The 19,194-nt window shown below is 43.5% G+C and overlaps 1 protein-coding gene across 1 annotated transcript in view; it reads right to left on the reverse strand.

Moving 5' to 3' along the window:
* Positions 1–8,108: 8,108 nt before the first annotated feature.
* Positions 8,109–19,194, reverse strand: part of SH3BGR (SH3 domain binding glutamate rich protein) — a 29,689-nt gene continuing 18,603 nt past the window's right edge. The window contains exons 4-7 of the mRNA XM_069946336.1: positions 13,868–13,936; positions 11,993–12,061; positions 10,328–10,397; positions 8,109–8,472 (exon numbers count right to left, since the gene is read on the reverse strand). Of these exons, the coding sequence (XP_069802437.1) occupies positions 10,359–10,397; positions 11,993–12,061; positions 13,868–13,936 (177 nt within the window). The 3' untranslated portion in view covers positions 8,109–8,472; positions 10,328–10,358. The remainder of the gene's footprint in view (positions 8,473–10,327; positions 10,398–11,992; positions 12,062–13,867; positions 13,937–19,194) is intronic.

Raw genomic sequence — 19,194 nt, forward strand, 5'->3', positions numbered from 1 at the left:
GTGTGGTGCTCTCCCTATCATGGAGGCACCCCGTGGCAACAGGCTAGAGATATCTGGCTATCCCGTGTTTTGAGACTCGCAACCGAGGCTCCACGGACTCCTGTTTTGCATATTTAAATTTTGGGGGGCATCAGTGGAGACTCTTGATTGAGTACTTCATTGGAATTTTTTTCACTGTTCTCCTTGAGTTCAGTGATAACTGTGTTTTGTTGGTCGACTTACCTCTGAACTTACCTATTTAGAGGTGCTGTAATGATGTGACAATGTAAGCACAGCAGCCCCAACAAGCGACATGAAAGTGGTGGAGGATTTAGGGGTAAGTCATTTTTTTGTTGTTAGGGCTGTCTGGACATGCTCAGTAGAATCTGTTAAATCTTTCATTTAGTAATATATTGTGTCTCCATATATTACCACATATTAACCACTCAGGGGCAAATGGGCGAGAAAGGCTCCTTACCCAACCGATCCCTATTGGTCATAGACTTACTGTTCATCTATAAGCAAAACAGAAACCCCTTAAATCTTTAGAAGTCCTATAAATTATTAGTATAGTAAGGGCAATGTATTAGACAATTGCTAGATAAGTCACTGTCTGATATATTCTTTAAATTACCTTTGCTTTATTTACTTAACAGCAGTAAATAGAAACTTTGGAGCGCTTGGCACTGTCCCTTTAAGATTCAATAGGGGGCGGGCTGCTGACGTGCAGTCTTGGTATGTACGGCGTCTTTAGCACTTAACAGGTGATGCTCTGCATGTAGATCATCTGATATGCAGAGTAAAGAATCAAAGCAGGAAGTGGCAACTCACCAACCAGTGCAGTTTATTCAAAGCAAAATGCTGTACATCAGCTCACAGGCAAGGCAATAACATTGCGAGTGTGTCCCACTGAGGCTACGGCCGTTTCACGCTTTCAGCGCTTCAACTGGCCTCGTATTACGTAATGACATGGTTCTGGGTAGGTTAAATACCCACCCCTTTCCCACGGAAATATATAACAACAAAACATACAAGTGCAATTAAAGTGGCAGTACACTAAAATTAAATACATGTAAACAACACACAATTACACAAATACAGACAGATCATTGCGATCATTCAATCCAAGGGGACCCAAGGCTCCAATCTTTGCGATCCACACAGCTTCTCTTTGTAACAACACTCGCCGGCGATCTCCGCCTCTTTTAGGAGTGTGAACAATCGCCAAAACTGCGAATCGCAAAACAGTGGGATCACCATCATGTTTAAACTTTACATGTTCAATTAGTCTAGGGGAGCCTACACCTGACCTAACGGATTTGAAATGCTCCCTAAATCTGACATATAAGTACCTGATGGTCTTCCCAATGTAGAAGAACCCACATCTTTAGAAGTCCTATAAATTATTAGTATAGTAATCGCAATGTATTAGACAATTGCTAGATAAGTCATTGTCTGATATATTCTTTAAATTACCTCTACTTTATTTACTAAGGCTAGGTTCACACTGCGTTTTCAGCATCCGTTTAACGGATCCGTTTTTTTTAACGTCCAGAAAAATAGGGTCAGCAACGTTTTTTGGTCCGTTTTGGTCCGCCAAAAAAAACGGATCCGTTTTTTTTTATAATGGAAGTCAATGGAAAAACGGATGCACACAAATGAATCCGTTTTTTGCAATCCGTTTTTCATGCGTTTTTTAAAAAAAACGGATGCGTTAAACGGATGCTGAAAACGCAGTGTGAACCTAGCCTTAACAAAATGGGAAAAATGCACATCAGTGATAATCACCGGACAGTCTCTGCCTCTGACCATTGTTCCCTCAATCCTTCCATAGGCTTCAAATAAACCTGGGAAGTGGTAGATGGAAATCAATGCAAAAACCTGTAAGAATAGGAAATAAAGGGTACTGCCAGTCGCTTCATCAGAAAGGCTAAGGCACTGTCTAATGTGCAGCATTTATTATACCAGCTTCTCAGAGGAGAGTGATAAAATTACAAGTTAGTACAAATTATCCTCTAGTTATTGTGAGTTTTGTATTGCTAAGATAAGCTGTAGTGCCCAATGCCAGGAAGCAAATGTAAAAGCAAGAACAAATTAAACATATTATGGCCATTACAAAACATAGAGAAAACCAGGACACAAACACTAATAGAAACAAGGTCCACAGGCTATGGAGGGGGAGTTAAAGCTTATTGGTGGTCTTAGACCATTTAAAGGGGTTGGCCACCTTTTAGCTGACTATACAATGTCCCTCCATTGGCCGCCACTTATGGACTATATATATATATATATATATATATATATATATATATATATATATATATATATATATATATTTATATATATGGGTGGGTGGCAGGATGGGTCAGGCATCCAATTGGGCAAGGGTAGAGAACCTTGGCTCTCCAGCTGTTGCAAAACTACACCTGCCATCATGCCTGGGCAGCCATAGCTGAAGCTTTGGCTGTCCAGGCAAGATGGGACATGTAGTTTTGCAGCTGCAATAGGGGGATGATAATTTGTTCACCCAATTTTAGATGGAAGAATGTAGTTATGTATGCTGCACTATATAAAGCAAGATCTGAAATTAGGACTACAAACTATGTCTATCAGCCTAAAATCTGGTGAACAAATCATCTTATTCCAATTGGATGCTTGACCTAGTGTAAGCCTTTATCATCCAGTTGACAGGTTAATACAGCAGTATATAAGCTATATGCTGGGATCTACTTTGGATACACTTTTCCTGAATTTCCTTCACATACTGTATACATACACCCTTTTCACATTGGTTTCGACTGCATTGGCAACCTATCTGTGCACTGCAGTTATCATCATCTTCTCTGTATTTGTTGGGCTAAGCACTTACAGTCAGGCTGGGTTCACACTACGTATATTTCAGTCAGTATTGTGGTCCTCATATTGCAACCAAAACCAGGAGTGGATTAAAAACACAGAAAGGATATGTTCACACAATGTTGAAATTAAGTGGATGGCCGCCATATAACAGTAAATAACGGCCATTATTTCAATATAACAGCCGTTGTTCTAAAATAACAGCAAATATTTGCCATTAAATGGCGGCCAGCCACTCAATTTCAACATTGTGGGGGAGATTTATCAAAGGGTGTAAAATTTAGACTGGTGCAAACTACCCACAGAAACCAATCACAGCTCAGCTTTAGGCAGTGCTGAAAGGAAAGCTGAGCTGTGATTGGTTGCTGTGTGCAGTTTGCACCAGCCTAAATTTTAGACCCTTTGATAAATCTCCCCCTGTGTGAACAGATCCTTTCTGTGTTTTTAATCCACTCCTGGTTTTGGTTGCAATATGAGGACCACAATACTGACTGAAATATACGTAGTGTGAACACAGCCATAAAGAGGTAGTACAGAAAAGGCTCATAATTTACCAGCCAATAAACTGCTACAGCTCCCCTGTATTTTCTATCTTAGGATAGTTCTAGTGAATTCATAGTCTCCACCTTTGTTCCATGTCTCATGCTACTGACCTGACTTACCTTATCATGTTTACCATATCTTCCTGCCTTGACTTGCATTTCAATATCTTAATGTGTGATTAAACTCTGCCTTCCTAGATGTCCTGTTTCTGTGACCTTACATGCCACTTGTATTTCTACATTGCAATCTGTGCTTCCTTCACCCCTTAGTTCATAACAGCTCAATGTCATTTTGTAGTAGAGGTCAGGAGGGTATCTAATGTTGTCCAAGTAGTGTATATGTAGCCTCTAAATCAGGGGTTGTTAAAGTTTGCAGCCACATGTCACATTAGAGAAGATTTTACAGTAATAAAGGAAATAACAGAAGAAGTTGACAGTGATGCTAAATGAACAAGTGCCAAGAAGCCTGCAAGAGCAGCCCAGTACATAAAAACAGGAAATAAGATATTTGCCACTCAATTAAATGCCATGAATATATAAATTAAAATAAGAAAATTGCAATTGATACATGAAATCCTTGACTTGATTCATCCTCTAGTATTCAGGACAGAAAAAAACCCAGGTGGAAGAAACCTCTAAGGAACCATGGCTGATGGATTGCCCTTCCCTTGGGCTTAGAGGGTAATGACAACCTGTAACTTGCCGAATTAAAAAAGATATATAATGACAATATCAAAATAATAAGATATACACTAATTTACTCATTACTAGTGATGAGCGAACTTACCAAACATTCAGCATTAGATTCCCAGTGGCTGAAGAAGTTGGATGCAGCTCTAGGGAGTTCAGGAAACATGGATACAGCTGTGTACTTTATCCATGTTTTACAGGCAGCCATAGGGCTGCATCCAACTTTTTCAGCCATTAGGAGTCAAATACTGAGCGTTCGGGTTTGGAAGAACCTGAACATACACTAAGCTTATTCATGACTATTCATTACTTATTATACAGGAAATTGATATGGCAGGAATATAAATCTAGTCTTAAACACTACCCTCCTCATAGCAGTATACCAGGCACACATATACTCCAATTTTGCATATCATTACATGTACAATTGGCCCCACAAAAACCAAGCCCTCATAGGGCTCTGTAGAAGGACAATTAAAAGAGTCATGGCTCTTAGAAGATGGGGAGGGAAAAATTAACAAGTAAACAAGGAAAATTGGCTGCATCCTTAAAGGGTTAAAACTAAGGCCAAGGAGTGCTGAGAAAAACACAAGAGAGGTGTCACAGGCCTAGGGCACGGACACTCTAAGGGTTAAGTGCCTTCCATATAGAGACAAGCTGTAACACATATGAGTGGCATTAGATGCTAAGATGAACAGTAAGCCATGCTGAAAAGATAGGTTTCTATCATTATAACACCACTTATCATTACCAGAGCCACTGTGGATATATAATCTTCGGATCATGTGACACTGTGTAAGCGAAAACGTCAGCGACTTATGTTTTATATTTTACAAACTCTGCAAAGACAAAGTGTTACTGTCAGCTGTTTAGAGCATATTTCAAGGAGTTACAGAGTCTACATAGTGTCCTACAAGGTGAAACTACTTCCCAATGGCGAGGATGCTGGGAGATGTTGTGCCATAGTCAAGAACGTAGCCACCCGTTATCTGTCTGCAGACAATGCAGAGACTTATGGCCATACTACACGACCCAAGGAGCAGTGTAAGCAAGCGCCCATCTGCTAGATCAGCACTTGCTTACTGAGCCTCGATAATCATGCATCCAGGGCCGTCTTACCCATTGGGCATGGTAGGCGGCTGCCCGGGGGACCTTGCATCCTAGGGGGCCCCTGCCCCCTGTGACATATCTGTATTTTTTGCTTTATAAGACGCGCTTATAAAACTAAGTGCGTCCTATAAAGCGAAGACGGCTCCCAAGCAGTGCTGAGCACCGCAAGGAAGCCGTCCCGCCCGCCCCTGTATTGCCGCTCACTATGCATATGCATAGTGAGCGGCCCTGAGCGACCCCCTCCGCCTGCCCACCCCTTCTATCGCTTCTCAGCTGAGCCGATCAGAAGCCCAGGAAAGTGCAATGAGCAGCACTTTCCTGGGCTTCTGATCGGCTCAGCTAAGCGGCGATAGAAGGGACGGGCTGGGCGGGCGGTCCAGGAACTCACCCGTCCGCCGGCCCCAGCAGCTGATGTCTCCCGGCAGCGCGCTCCCGTCATCCTCCGGGAACAGGCAGCGGGGTACAGAGACGCTGCCTGTGTCCTGGATGTGTCGTGCAGCCGGACACTTCCGGCACAGGCAGTCTCTCTGTACCCCGCTGCCTGTGCCCGAAGGATGACAGGAGTGCGCGCTGCCGGGAGACATCAGCTGCTGGGGCCGGCGGACGGGTGAGTAACTGGTTTGTTGTTTTGGGGGGCACTGGCTACGATGGGGGCACTGGCTACTATGGGGGGGCACTGGCTACTATGGGGGGCACTGGCTACGATGGGGGCACTGGCTACTATGGGGGGCACTGGCTACTATGGGGACACTGGCTACTATGGGGGGCACTGGCTACTATGGGGGCACTGGCTACTATGGAGGGCACTGGCTACTATGGGGGGCACTGGCTACTATGGGGGGCACTGGCTACTATGTGGGGCACTGGCTACTATGGAGGGCACTGGCTACTATGGGGGACACTGGCTTCTATGGGGGGCACTGTCTACTATGGGGGCACTGGCTACTATGGGGATCACTGGCTACTATGGGGGGCACTGGCTACTATGGGGGGCACTGGCTACTATGGGGGCACTGGCTACTATGGGGGGCACTGGCTACTATGGGGGGCACTGGCTACTATGGGGGGATTGGCTACTATGGGGGGCACTATATGGGGTGATTGGCTACTATGGAGGGCACTATATGTGGGCATTGGCTACTATGTGTGGCACTATATGCAAAGATGTGGGGGATTTGATGGCGGCGGTTGGGGGGGGGGGCAATTCGCACCTCTGCCCAGGGGCCCATAATGCTGTTAAGATGGCCCTGCATGCATCCCTTGCCTTTTAAGTGTAAAATAGTAAACTTTATACTTACCTGTCCTAGCTCCCCAGTATTCTCCTTGCTTCTGTCCACTCCCCGAAGCTGCCCCTAGAACTTCCGAGCGACAGGTGACTTCCGAGTGACAGGTGACTTAGCCAATCATTGGCTGCACACTGTCTTGTCTGGGCCAGTGATTGGCTTAGCAGCCTGTCACTGCAGAGACCAGCTCAGACGTTCTAGCTGCAACTGTTGGGAGAGGGCAGAAGCTAGAAGAATACCGGGGAGAATGGACAGGTAAGTATAAAGTTTATTATTATTTTTTATACATTCATCAGCTGTTGGCCATGCATATCTATTACACATAGCAATGTCCGCCCATCCGCTGAGGAGTTCTAGGCAGGATTAAATGACACAATCAGCCAAGTTTAAACCAACTTGTAAACACAGAATGCAATAAAGCTGTTAAAGGGGAACTAAAAGGAGACGCTGAGGGGGAAGGTATGTGTCGTGGGCGGCACTATGGGAGCACATGGCTAACTACACCGGAACAACGCTGAGGAGAAAAGTAAGACATACCTTCCTCCTCTGTGTCTCCTGTGCAATAGGGACGTATTAGCAGGTTAGATTTATCTAGCCTGCTCATAATTCCCCTTTAAGTGAAAATTAGGGAAGGAGGAGTACAAAGCCTGATAAAAGGAGGAAGTAGACGTTTTCCCTGATAAGATATAAAACAAAGTTTCCTACATTTGTTATGTGAAGTTTGCTGGACTTGATAACAAAAGCATTGTTTGTAAGTATGGGTATTTTTGTGGTGGAACTTATATGGGCAAATCCAGGGGTGATGCTCTGTCCTCATCTGCTAGAAGGCTGCATTGCAGACTTAATTAAAAATGTCAGACCAAACTGCACAGCATGTAACACTGTTATGTCCTGTAAAATGCTGCACACCATGACAGTAACCTGCCAATGCATGTTCATACAGCTCTCATATAATCGGCTACCAGTGCCAGCTTCCTTGCCCTGCCAGTTCAATACTGAGCAGGTGCAAGACCAGTGGGCGCCTGTTTAGTCCTTTAGTTTTCTGTTTCTACATTATATATCATATACTTACAAGCTAGATCATATCAGGAAGGGATTTTTATGTGTCAACAACTTTATGAAGGCCACATGGTTATATCTGCACTATGGAGGGTATCTCTATATAGTCATTAGAATGGATGTCAAGGTCAAAAGCAACATGAGAAATAAGGGTTGAAATTATTACATAAAGACAGGAAGATGTTTTATGGATAAAAAGCCGAAAAATAAAATAAAAAACATAAAATACAGGATATTAGCCTATTGAATATTACACTATTGAATATTACACAGAGAGGGGAGTATTAAACCCAACAGCTAATAGCCTTCAACTGTTAGGGCATGATGGGGGTTGTAGTTTTGCATCAGCTGAAGGGGCCATAAAGTGGGGAACACATCTGTAAAATATCTTAACAAGAACAATGACAATAATAGGTTCTTACAATGCAGCAATACACACTGACCCCTGCTGGTCACATTGTGTATGCAATTAACTGCAATAGGGTAAAAAGAAAAAGGTTAGTCATGAATTGTTTAATGTTTTATTTTAGAGACATGCTGGAAGCTGTCCACTTGTATGGTTAAGTTAGTGAGGACAGGAGTCAGAATATGCAAGTACCCTGGTGTATGAGGAAAATAATACTGAAGAAAAAAAAAATCACAGAATTTCCCAGCTCTCCTTGAAAAAGAAAACAAGTTTTATTTCTAACTTTATTACAAATCACATCCACAATTCCAAAGTATGTAAGAAATCCTGAGGATATCCAGTGCAAAGTTCACCACCGCAAATGACTTGAACCCATGTGAAAACCCCTGGTGGAAATGAGAGTTAAGGTGCCAGGTAGGGGCTTAGCGGAGCCGGTCTTAGTCCTTATCGGGAGGTGCTGTGTCCAAATTCCAGAAAATTCTTGTGAAACAAATGGCAGATGAGTGGCCGAGTGCAGTTCATTCGTGTGACAATTATTTTTAGTGACCTAAAAAATAAAAAATACATTAAGGGAGACAGTCAACAAGCATGTCACTATACAACTAAAAAATTTTTAGTTATCATGGAAAACACAGCACTTCCTGTTTTCTGACTCTTATTTTCTAAAAAAAAAAAAAAAACAGGAAACAGTCAGAAAACAGGAAGTCCTGTGTCTCCCAGGCCATTTGAGCGCTCACAGAGAGAAGGCAGTCATGTGATTGATGGACACATTGAGCTGTGACTCTTTGTACTGGCTGGATCTCCTGTGTGCCTTCAGGAGACTGGACCTGGATTTCTGGTAAGTTCAGCTTTGTTTAACAGCATAACAACAACAAAAAAATAATGAATGTATATTGCAAACTTTCTTTTTATATCACATCCACTGTTGATTTACATTTTGAAAGTTATAACGGCAGTGACACTTAAACCCCTTCCCTCCCGGGCTAATTCTTATTTTTGTGTTTTCTCTTTTTCCTCCTCGTGTTCAAAAGGCAATATCGCTTGCATTTTTTCACCTACAGACCCACATAAGCCCTTATTTTTTGAGTCACTAATTGTACTTTGCAATAACAGACTTAATTTTTTACTAAATATGCTGCAAAACCAAAACAAAATTATACGTGGTGTGAAATTGAAAATAAAACGCAATATTTTTTATTTGGGGTGGTTTTGTGTTTATGCTATTCACCTTATGGTTAACTGACTTGTTATCTATGTTCGTCAAGTTGGTATGATTAAAATGATAGGCAACTTGCATTTTATTTAATTTGACAGCTTTTAAAAATTAAAACCTTTTTTTTTAAAAAAACTAAATGTTCCTTAAAATTGCTCTATTAACATTATTATAACGCTTTTATCCTTTGATCTATGGGGCTGATCTGTGCTTTCTTTCGTTACCTTACTTGCATATATGTGACTTTTTGATCACTTTTTATCACAATTTATTCTGGATTTGATGCAACCAAAAAAAACGCAGTTTTGCACTTCTGAAATTTTTGGCGCTTACGCCATTTACCGAGTGAGATCAGAAATGTGATAATTTAATAGTTCAGGCAATTATGCACGCGGCGATACAAAACATGTTTATTTATTTATTTCTAAAATTGGAAAAGGGAAGTAATTTAGACTTTTATTACGGGAGGGTTTTTTTATTAATTAAAACACTCTTTTTTTTTTTAACTTATTCATTAAAAGCCCCCTGGGTGACCTTTAATATAACTACACTGATACCCTCATAGGGATCAGTGTAGTATACGTTACACATAGATTAGTGCTCTATTGGTCTGGTCTGCTGCAGCCCAGATCAATAGAATACAGAGTCGGGATCAGCATCTTTCGGACGCTGAGTCCCGGGCTGGTAAGAAGAAGGGATCCCCCCTCCGCGATCACATGGTGGGGGGAGGATCCAGCCACTAGACAGGGGGGAAGGGGTTAAATAGCACAATCCACCAGACTCCTAAGAGGCATTTCATTGAATAATACTGCATCTTTTCCCACAAAGATGTATATCAATCTGCTCAGTTTTTCCTGCTCTATAAGGGTGGGTTCACACTGAGGAATTCTCACGGATAAATTCCGCGGAATTCCGTCGCCTGTACGCGCATATGGCCACGTGCCTTTCCGCCGGCTCCAATCAATTCTTTCGGCAGAATGCGGAATCAGCTGGCCCATAGAATGGTGTCTATGGAGCCGGCGGAAAAGCACGTGGACGTGCGCACGTACAGGCGACAGAATTCCGCAGAATTTATCAGCGAGAATTCCTCAGTGTGAACCCACCCTAACATGATGGTGACAGTATTTTCATGGTGACAGGCTGGTTCCCTTTAAGTAGATAAGTGAGGGCCACGGTCTCCAGGCAGTACCTGAATAATAAAATTGAGATAGTAGTGATGTCTAGGATTCTTCTTGTTCTTTATCTGCTTCTGCTTCCTCCTGTAAGAATACAGAAATGTATCAGCAATAGTGAAGGGCACAGAAGTAGAAACAAACAGCGAGGGCAAACCTAAGAGGGGCATAGTAGGGCATTTATGTGGGTGCGATTGGGGACACCAAGAAACCATGCCCAGAGTATATAGATCAGAGAAACTGCAGCAAACTGAATTTTTGCCCCAGGTAAAGACTATGTGTGGGCATTTGCTACTATGTGCTATGTGGGTACAATATGAAACTATATTATCATTTTATGGCGCTGTGTTAAAGCGACTCTGTACCCACAATGTGACCCCCCCCCGAAACCACTTGGTCCTTCGGATAGCTGCTTTTAATGCTTTTAATCCAAGATCTCTCCTGCGGTCCATTCAGCAGGTGATGCAGTTATTGTCCTAGAAAAGCACTTTTTAAAAGCTTGAAGCCCCATGCCAAACAGGAGTATCTGTGCCCTAACTTTGCACCACCCCTCCGTCCCTCCTCCCCACCCTCTTCAGCATTAGAAATGCCACTGAAACATTTTCTCCATGCTGAACATTGCACTGGTCCTTAACGATCCAGCCAATGTGCCGGGCAGCCACAGGTGGGGAATAGTAGGCAATCTGCCTGGAGCATTCCTAATAATGAAGAGGGTGGGGAGGAGGGACGGAGGGGTGGTGCAAAGTTAGGGCACAGATACTCCCGTTTGGCACGGGGCTTCAAGTTTAAAAGTATTTTTTCAGGACCATAACTGCATCACCTGCCGAACAGACCGCAGGACAGATCTTGGGTTAAAAGCAGCTATCCGAAGGTACAAGTGGTTTGGGGAGGGCAGATTGTGGGTACAGAGTCACTTTAACCCTATGACACAATAGCTGCAATATTAGGCAATTTATGCACTCTGTATATTGTGGTCAATTTGTGCTGCATAGCACTCTGCAATACATGGCACACTGCATTTCTAGCCATGTTGACACTACCTATCTGGGCACTGTATGGTGATTTTTATCTGGGCACAGTACAGCATTCTTTATTGGGCCATTGTACAGCATTATTTATCTGGGCCCTGTACTGCACTATCTGGCCCTGTATGGCACTATTTATCCAGGCCCTGCTGTACAACACTATCTGAGCCTTGCACAACAACACTTATGCACTTATACCTGTGCAGCACTATTTATCTGAGTAGTGTAAAACACTATTTATCTGGGCCCTGTGTCGCACTATTTAGGCACTGTACAGCCCTATTTATCTGGGCGCTGTACTGCATGATTTATCTGGGCACTAAACAATGCTAATTATCTGCACACTGTGCAATTTATCTTGGCCCTGCACGGCACTATTTATCTGGGCTACGTACAACACTATTCATCTGGGTCCTGTACAACAATATTTATCTGGGCCCTGTGTGGCACTATTTATCTGGGCACTGTACAGCACCATTTATCTGGTCACTGTATGGCAATATTTATTTGAGCACTATAGCCAAGTTTCTCCAATAATGTACGGAGCTATTCAGACAAAGACATTCTGTAAAAAAAAATCTTGGAATGGACAATACTGTCAGTACACAGGGAGCCTCTTACTGGCCGAGAACATGATATCATCATTACATATCATACCTGCTTCTCCTCAGGTTTAGCTTCTTCTTGCTTTTCATTTTCCTCGGTTGCAACAGGGGTGTCACTCACCTAAAGAGCCGACAATACACATCAGTCAGTACAGAGACCATACAGCATGAAGCACATTGGGGGGACATTTGTAAAGTCTGGCATTTGTTTGTTTTTTTTGCTCCCGGCTTAAAAATGACCCCTCTATAGTCATCAAACAATCGGACAAGGGTGGAAACGTGGTTGTGATGGGGAAATGTGCCTCCGCCTGCTGAGAAATCCGGAAAATTATGAACATTTGAGAGAAAATCCCATTAACATCCATAGACGGGAGCTCCGGATACTCGTTCCCCGCAGCTCCAACTGATAAAATCATCAGCGAGGAGGAGGCGTCATTCCCGATTCCTACCCACCCGGTCATGGCCACGGTCTACGCCCTCCCCAAGGTTTATAAAGGAACAATCCCTCTAAAGGGGAGGCCTATGGTCTCAGGGGTGGAAACCCAAAACATTGGGATCTACATAGATCGTGTACTCCAGCCATTTGTCACATCACTCCCGTCCTACACAAGGGACACAACGGATTTGTTACAAAACTAGAGGGCATACCAATAGATGAACACTCTTTTCTTGGTAGTATAGATGTGGAAGCTTTATACACATCTATAGAGCATGAGTTGGCTATTGTCACTGTACAGTACTTCCTGTGTAGTAGGGGGCATCAGTTCGATAGACATAACCAGTTCATCATTGAACTATTAGGATTTATCCTGACCAAGAATACATTCACCTTTAATCGGCGCCTCTTCCACCAGCTAGGGGGAGTTGCCATGGGGAGTCCTTGGACCCCCACAGTTGCAAATCTCTTCCTGGGCTGATGGGAGGAATCCCTGGTGTTCAATAAGAACAATATGAACTATGTGGAGCAGGTGGGCCTCTGGTCCAGGTTCATTGATGATGTGCTCATCATCTGGAATGGACCGGAGGCTCAATTGGTGGAGTTCATTGACACTCTGAATGTGAATGAGGTGGGTTTGAAATTCACCTATGAGATACACAGGGACCGATTGGCCTTCCTGGATGTCCTATTTTGTAGGAATAGTAAGGGCAACCTGAGCACCTCAATGTATTGCAAACCCACCTCCACAAACTCACTACTCCACTAGCAAAGTAGTCACCCAAGGCCCCTAAAATAGGAATAACTAAGGGACTAAACTGTTCATCAGAGACTGAATTTAAAGTTTAGGCCGATGATTCACAGACAAGATTTCTGGCCAGAGGCTATCCTGATGATGTCCTTAAAAAGGCATATGAGGAGGCCAAGACAAGGGATAGATCCACATTGATAGTACTCCAACCCAAGCAGCATGAGACAACAACCACCCGCATCATAGGCACGTATGATGCGAGAGCTTCCCAGATTAAAAAGATATTGGGGAAACACTGGGGCATCCTCAAACTAGACCCAGATCTAAAAGATAAAATTGGCCCCACACCTGAAGTCACATTTAGAAAAGGGAATGAGTTTGAGGGACAGATTAGTCAAAAGCCATTTTTGTCCCCCACTAAGACCACATGGTTAGATTGACCAATAGTGGGTTGTTCTCGCTGCAGTGGGTGTGTGGCTTGCGGTCATCTGCAAACAGGGAAGACATTTATAAGCAATGTGACTAGCACGAGTTATGGAGTAAAACACTTCATAAATTGCCGCACAAAAGGCGTCGTATACAAGGCTACCTATGAATGCGGGAAGGAATGCGTAGGGAAAACAATACGAGAATTCCGCCGCAGAATTGGTAAGCACTTGTGTGACATCAAGCGCAAAATGGATAAACCCCCTAGCAAGGCATACTGGCCGAGAACATGATATCCTCATTACATATCATACCTGCTTCTCCTCAGATTTAGCTTCTTCTTGCTTTTCGTTTTCCTCGGTTGCAGCAGGGGTGTCACTCACCTAAAGAGCCGACAATACACATCAGTCAGTACAGAGACCATTATATTCAGAATGCAACACATTGCATTGCATGCAAAACATTTAAAGGCTGGCGTTTTTTTGTTTTTTGTTGCTCCCAGCTTAAAAATGTCCCTGCAGTGCCGAAGCTCTGAGGATTTATGTAGAGGTGAGATTTATGCGCAAGTGGGCCCTATGCGCCAGAAAATGGCCTGTGCTCCATATAATAAATGTCCCCCATTGTGTTTAGCAAAGTATTTCCAGTTATATCTGACTTTAGAAAGGAAGATGACAATCAACATGGCCGCCACTACCATTCTCAGCACCCTATCAGTCTTAGAGCTCATAGTCCTAAGTGGTTACACCAATACGATTATCATTTCATAAACGCATAACTGGTCATAGTGGCCACAGGGCCCATTGTATCCTCATAAGGTGCTTACACCATTACTCTATGGCATCAGTTCAGTTCATCATCTACTCTCCACTGACCATCTAGGTCAGTGGTGGGGAACCTAAGGCCCGCCAAGTACTGCAAAACTACAATTCCCATCATGCCTTCATGGTCAAAGTCATGATGTAGTTTTACCACAGCTGGAGTGTAACAGGTTCCCCATCCCTGTTCTAGGCCATGTTCAAGGATCTTGGGTCCCCCAAAAAGTGTATGCCAGGAAACCCACTGCACAGCATATCCACAGGCCCATAGGTTACAAACTGCATATCACTTCAGCCCAAATGGTAGTACTAGTCCTGAATCCACTTCCCTGAGGGGGTGTACACTACAACTGGTTGGCTCCCAGTAAGTTCACAGATGATGCTTGCTTGTCTTGGGGCTTTAATACCCACTGCAGTCTGAAGATGTCTGTAGGAATAGCAGCTTGGGTATCTAGGCCTGGCCTGAAGCCCTAAAGGGTCCTAAGATGGCTATGGGGCAGGGTTTAACTTTTATTCATAGTCTCTGTCTCTCAGAATAAATTCCTTTATCTCTTTTCTCTATTCAGTTCTCTTTCTCAGGATAGGATTAGGAAAGTCACCAAGATCTTAGGTTTGGTCTGGCTACACTACACTAAACTGGTTTCCTCTGTCTGGGCAGAAAGAGGCTGAGCTAGAGGGGGCTCCTCTTCACTCCGGAATATTTCTAATACAAAGTATACGGACATATGTAAATTTAGAAACAAGATGTACTTGTCAGAACAAGCACAGCAATATATAGATGTATAACGGTCGGTCAATATTGAACAACCTATCACAGCAGTAAAAAAAAAAACATTCTTGCAAAATATAAACCTTTATTGATATGCATTAAAGTAGGGATAATGCCTAAACTGGTATAATCAAACAATGATAAAACCAATCCATAAGATTATACCAATAGTACAGGTAGGAAGGCAAGAGAGTGCAGTAGGAATACCAGTGATGTAGAGGTAAATCTCAGTTACCATTCGTTGTATTCTCACTTCTCTATATTTCTGTGTAGACACTGGAGCTATAGGTAGTCAACAACAAATAATTGATACTCGATACTTGGGTAGATAGTCTATTCTGACCCTATTATTATCTACCTAGCAAGGCCCAACCCTATAACCCCTACTCTCTCCCTTACCTGTACCAGAAAAAATAGACTATCTACCCAAGTATCGAGTGTCTTTTTCCTTTTGATTATATGTTGTTTACACCCTATAGCACCAGTGTCTACGAATACAAAGAATGGTGAGTAATTGAAATTTCCTTTGACATCACTGGTATTCCTACTGTGCTCTCTTGCCTTCCTGTCTGTACTATTAGTATGATCTAATGGATTGGTTTATCATTGTTTGTGTATACCAGTGTAGGCATTATTTTAACGCATATCAATAAAGCTTTTTTTTTTTTTTTTACTGCTGTGATAGGTCAGAACAAGCACAATATAAAAGTATCCAACAGTGCAAAGATACATGGACAAAGGCAGGAAAAGTCACTACCCGAGGGTACATGGTGGGACAAAGGCATGATGGGTATTGTAGTTTTGCAACAGCTGGAGGCCCGCAGGTTCCCCATGCCTGCACTATGGTATAGGAAATATTGATAGAAGATGACAATGATACAAGAACATCCCCTTTAACAGCCAAGATATTGAGCATCCATCCACTGTTTGTGCCAAAGCTATTCCTCCCAACACCCATCGTACACTTGCATACCTATAAGTCATAACAAAAAGACGGCCACCATATCTATCAGAGGTTTGTATAGTATTGTACCTTTACAATGTCTAAATAATACGGCTCCTCAATGCTTACGTGACATTCCGTACAAAGCAGAACCCATACATCCATCTGTCTACATCAGGGGTCCCCAAACTATGGCCCCCCGAGGCTATTTATCTGGCCCCCGCCGCACTTTCACACCACTGCCAATCCCTGCCCTTGCCCCGCATCCACGCCGCCGCCGTCGCCATCCCCGGGCGGGCTGAGCCCCTTGCACTCTTGGAATCCCTCTGGTCAGTTGCCGGAGGGATCTCCCAGCAGGTGCAGCAACGTCATCACTGCCCCTGCCAGAGGATCCCTCAGAGATCATTTCCATCTTAAATCCGGGGCGGGAGTTCGGCAGGGCAGGCAGGCGGCAGAGCAGACATCTCACACTGCTCCGGGATCTGCGGTCCATTGCACCGCCCTCCGGGGGGGGAGATCCCGGAGCAGTGTGAGATGTCTGTCCTGCCGTCTGCCGTCTGCCTCCTCGGCGCCGCACGGACCACCAACCCCCCGCCCCGGATGTAACCTGGAAATGATCTCTGAGGAATCCTCCGGCAGGGGCAGTGATGACGTCGCTGCACCTGCTGGGGGATCCTTCCTGCGACTGACTGGCTGAAGAGGAGAGAAGAGGCCAGGAGAGATGAAGACAGTATTAGGTGAGTATAATTATTATTTATTTTTTTTTTGTAGCAATGCAGTGGGACATTATAACTATATGGGGGACATTGCAGGGGGACAATATAACTATATGGGGGACATTGCAGGGGGACAATATAACTATATGGGAGACATTGCAGGGGGACAATATAACTATATGGGGGACATTGCAGGGGAACAATATAACTATATGGGGACATTGCAGGAGGACAATATAACTATATGGGGGACATTGCAGGGGAACATTATTACTATATGGGGGACATTGCAGGGGGACATTATTACTACATAGAGAGCACAACAGGGAGCCTTATTACTATATGAGGGACAATGCAGGGACACATTATTAGTATATGGAGGACAATGCAGGGGACATTATTACTATATGGGGCACAGCAGGGGATCCTACATACAGGGGGTAACCTACATATCTGCTTGAGTGCTGCTTGAGGGGGTGAAGGTGAAGTGGAGGGGAGTTGAAAGTGGGGTGAGGGGGCTGGTTGAGGGTGTGAAGGGGGAGTTGGGGGGGCTGGTTGAGGGTGTGAAGGGGGAGTAAGGGGCTGGTTGAGGGGGGAGTGAGGGGTTGAGTGCGGTCTGGGTGAGGGGTGGAAAGAAAGAGGGATGCTTTTACTTGTGGGGGGGGGCGGTTTGTGGCATTTTGCACTGAGATTTGATTATAGTTTGTTTTTTTATAGTCCGGCCCTCCGATGGTCTTAGGGACAGTAAACTGGCCCCCTGTGTGAAAAGTTTGGGGACCCCTGGTCTACATAGTGTCCCTACTATGGCCAAATAACCACAAAGAGTGTACATGTAACACTGATAATTAGGCCTAAATAATTCTGCTATATAGAGTTCATAAAGTAGTATATCAACATATCCCACCATGCCTAAATGAACCCATACAGAAAATATTCTGCCTTATAGAGACTATATAGTAGTGCTATTCTGTGCCCAGTTTCCCACCATGCCTATATAATCCCACAGTATACATGTATTAATTCCACCATATAGTGTCCATATAGTAGTACCATACAGTGCCCAAATAATTTAAACCATATCATATCGCACTATGCCTGAATAACCTCACAGAGTGTACATGTAACACCAGCACATAGGACCAGACAATTCTGCAATATAGTGTCCATATAGATGTGCCATACAATGCCCCATAATGTGCCCATACCACCCCATGCCTTAATAAACCCATAAGGTATACAAAAGCACACCTAAATAAGTCTGATATATAGTGCCCATATAGTAGTACCATACATGACCCAAATAATATCACTATATCCCACTATGCTTAAATAACCCCACAGAGTGTACATGTAACACCGGCACATAGACCCAAATTATTCCACTATATGCTGTTCATACAGTAGTGCCCAAATAATATCACCATATCACACTATGCCCAAATATGATGTACATGTAATATCAGCACAAAAAACTGCATAAATCCACCATGCACTGTTCATATAGTAGTCCCATACTTTACCCAAATAATATCCCTGTACAGTGTACATGTAATGTCAGCACGTGGAACCAAATAACTCTGCCCACATAATGTCACCATATCCCAGTACCCCTAAATATCCCATAGGCTGTACATGTAACACAAGCACCTGGGCCCAAATAATTCCCCCATATAGTGCCCATATAGTAGTGGTATCCAGTGCCCATGTAATGTCACCACACCTGCATAACTCCATACAGTGTACACGTAATACCACATAGAGCCATTCACAGTATCAATGTAATAGTACCAGCTCTAGAATAAATATAATAGTGTCAGCCACATTTATCTTTTATTTTCTGCTTTCTTCCTTCCAGGTCAGAAATTATAAGTGCGCTCTCTATAATAGGCTTATACCTTTTATTAGGCATGGACCTTTTCATTGATTCTTTCTAGTCTATAGCCAGTAGCTGACCGTGGGATCAGACTACACAGAGTTTATTTGTAGTCAACAACCATGAAGACACATAGGTCTGCATAGGAGCTGTGTACACAAAACGATTTTTTTATGAAATTATCAAATTGCTTCTATTTTGGATTCATTTGAGTAATAAAAGAAAACTGCTTGCTAACAGCCTGATGTAATACCTGCATGTGGACACAAGGGGGCAACCTTGGCTCTAGATAAATCCGAAGCGTAGGAGACATTGAGGTCGAGATGAATACACTGTAGTGTGTGGCGGGTTTATTGCTGGCTGCTTTACCCCGCCATATATAATCACTCCTGGAGAGACGACCCATTTCATACGGGGATGTGACATATTGGTCATGACTGAAGCTAATCAGGTCTAAGCTGATCTGAATGAGACACATGACAGTCGCCATCTGCTCACACAGATACATGCATATTGTATGACATA

This window comes from Dendropsophus ebraccatus, chromosome 11 (assembly GCF_027789765.1).
Source record: "Dendropsophus ebraccatus isolate aDenEbr1 chromosome 11, aDenEbr1.pat, whole genome shotgun sequence".
Taxonomy (NCBI): Eukaryota; Metazoa; Chordata; class Amphibia; order Anura; family Hylidae; genus Dendropsophus; species Dendropsophus ebraccatus.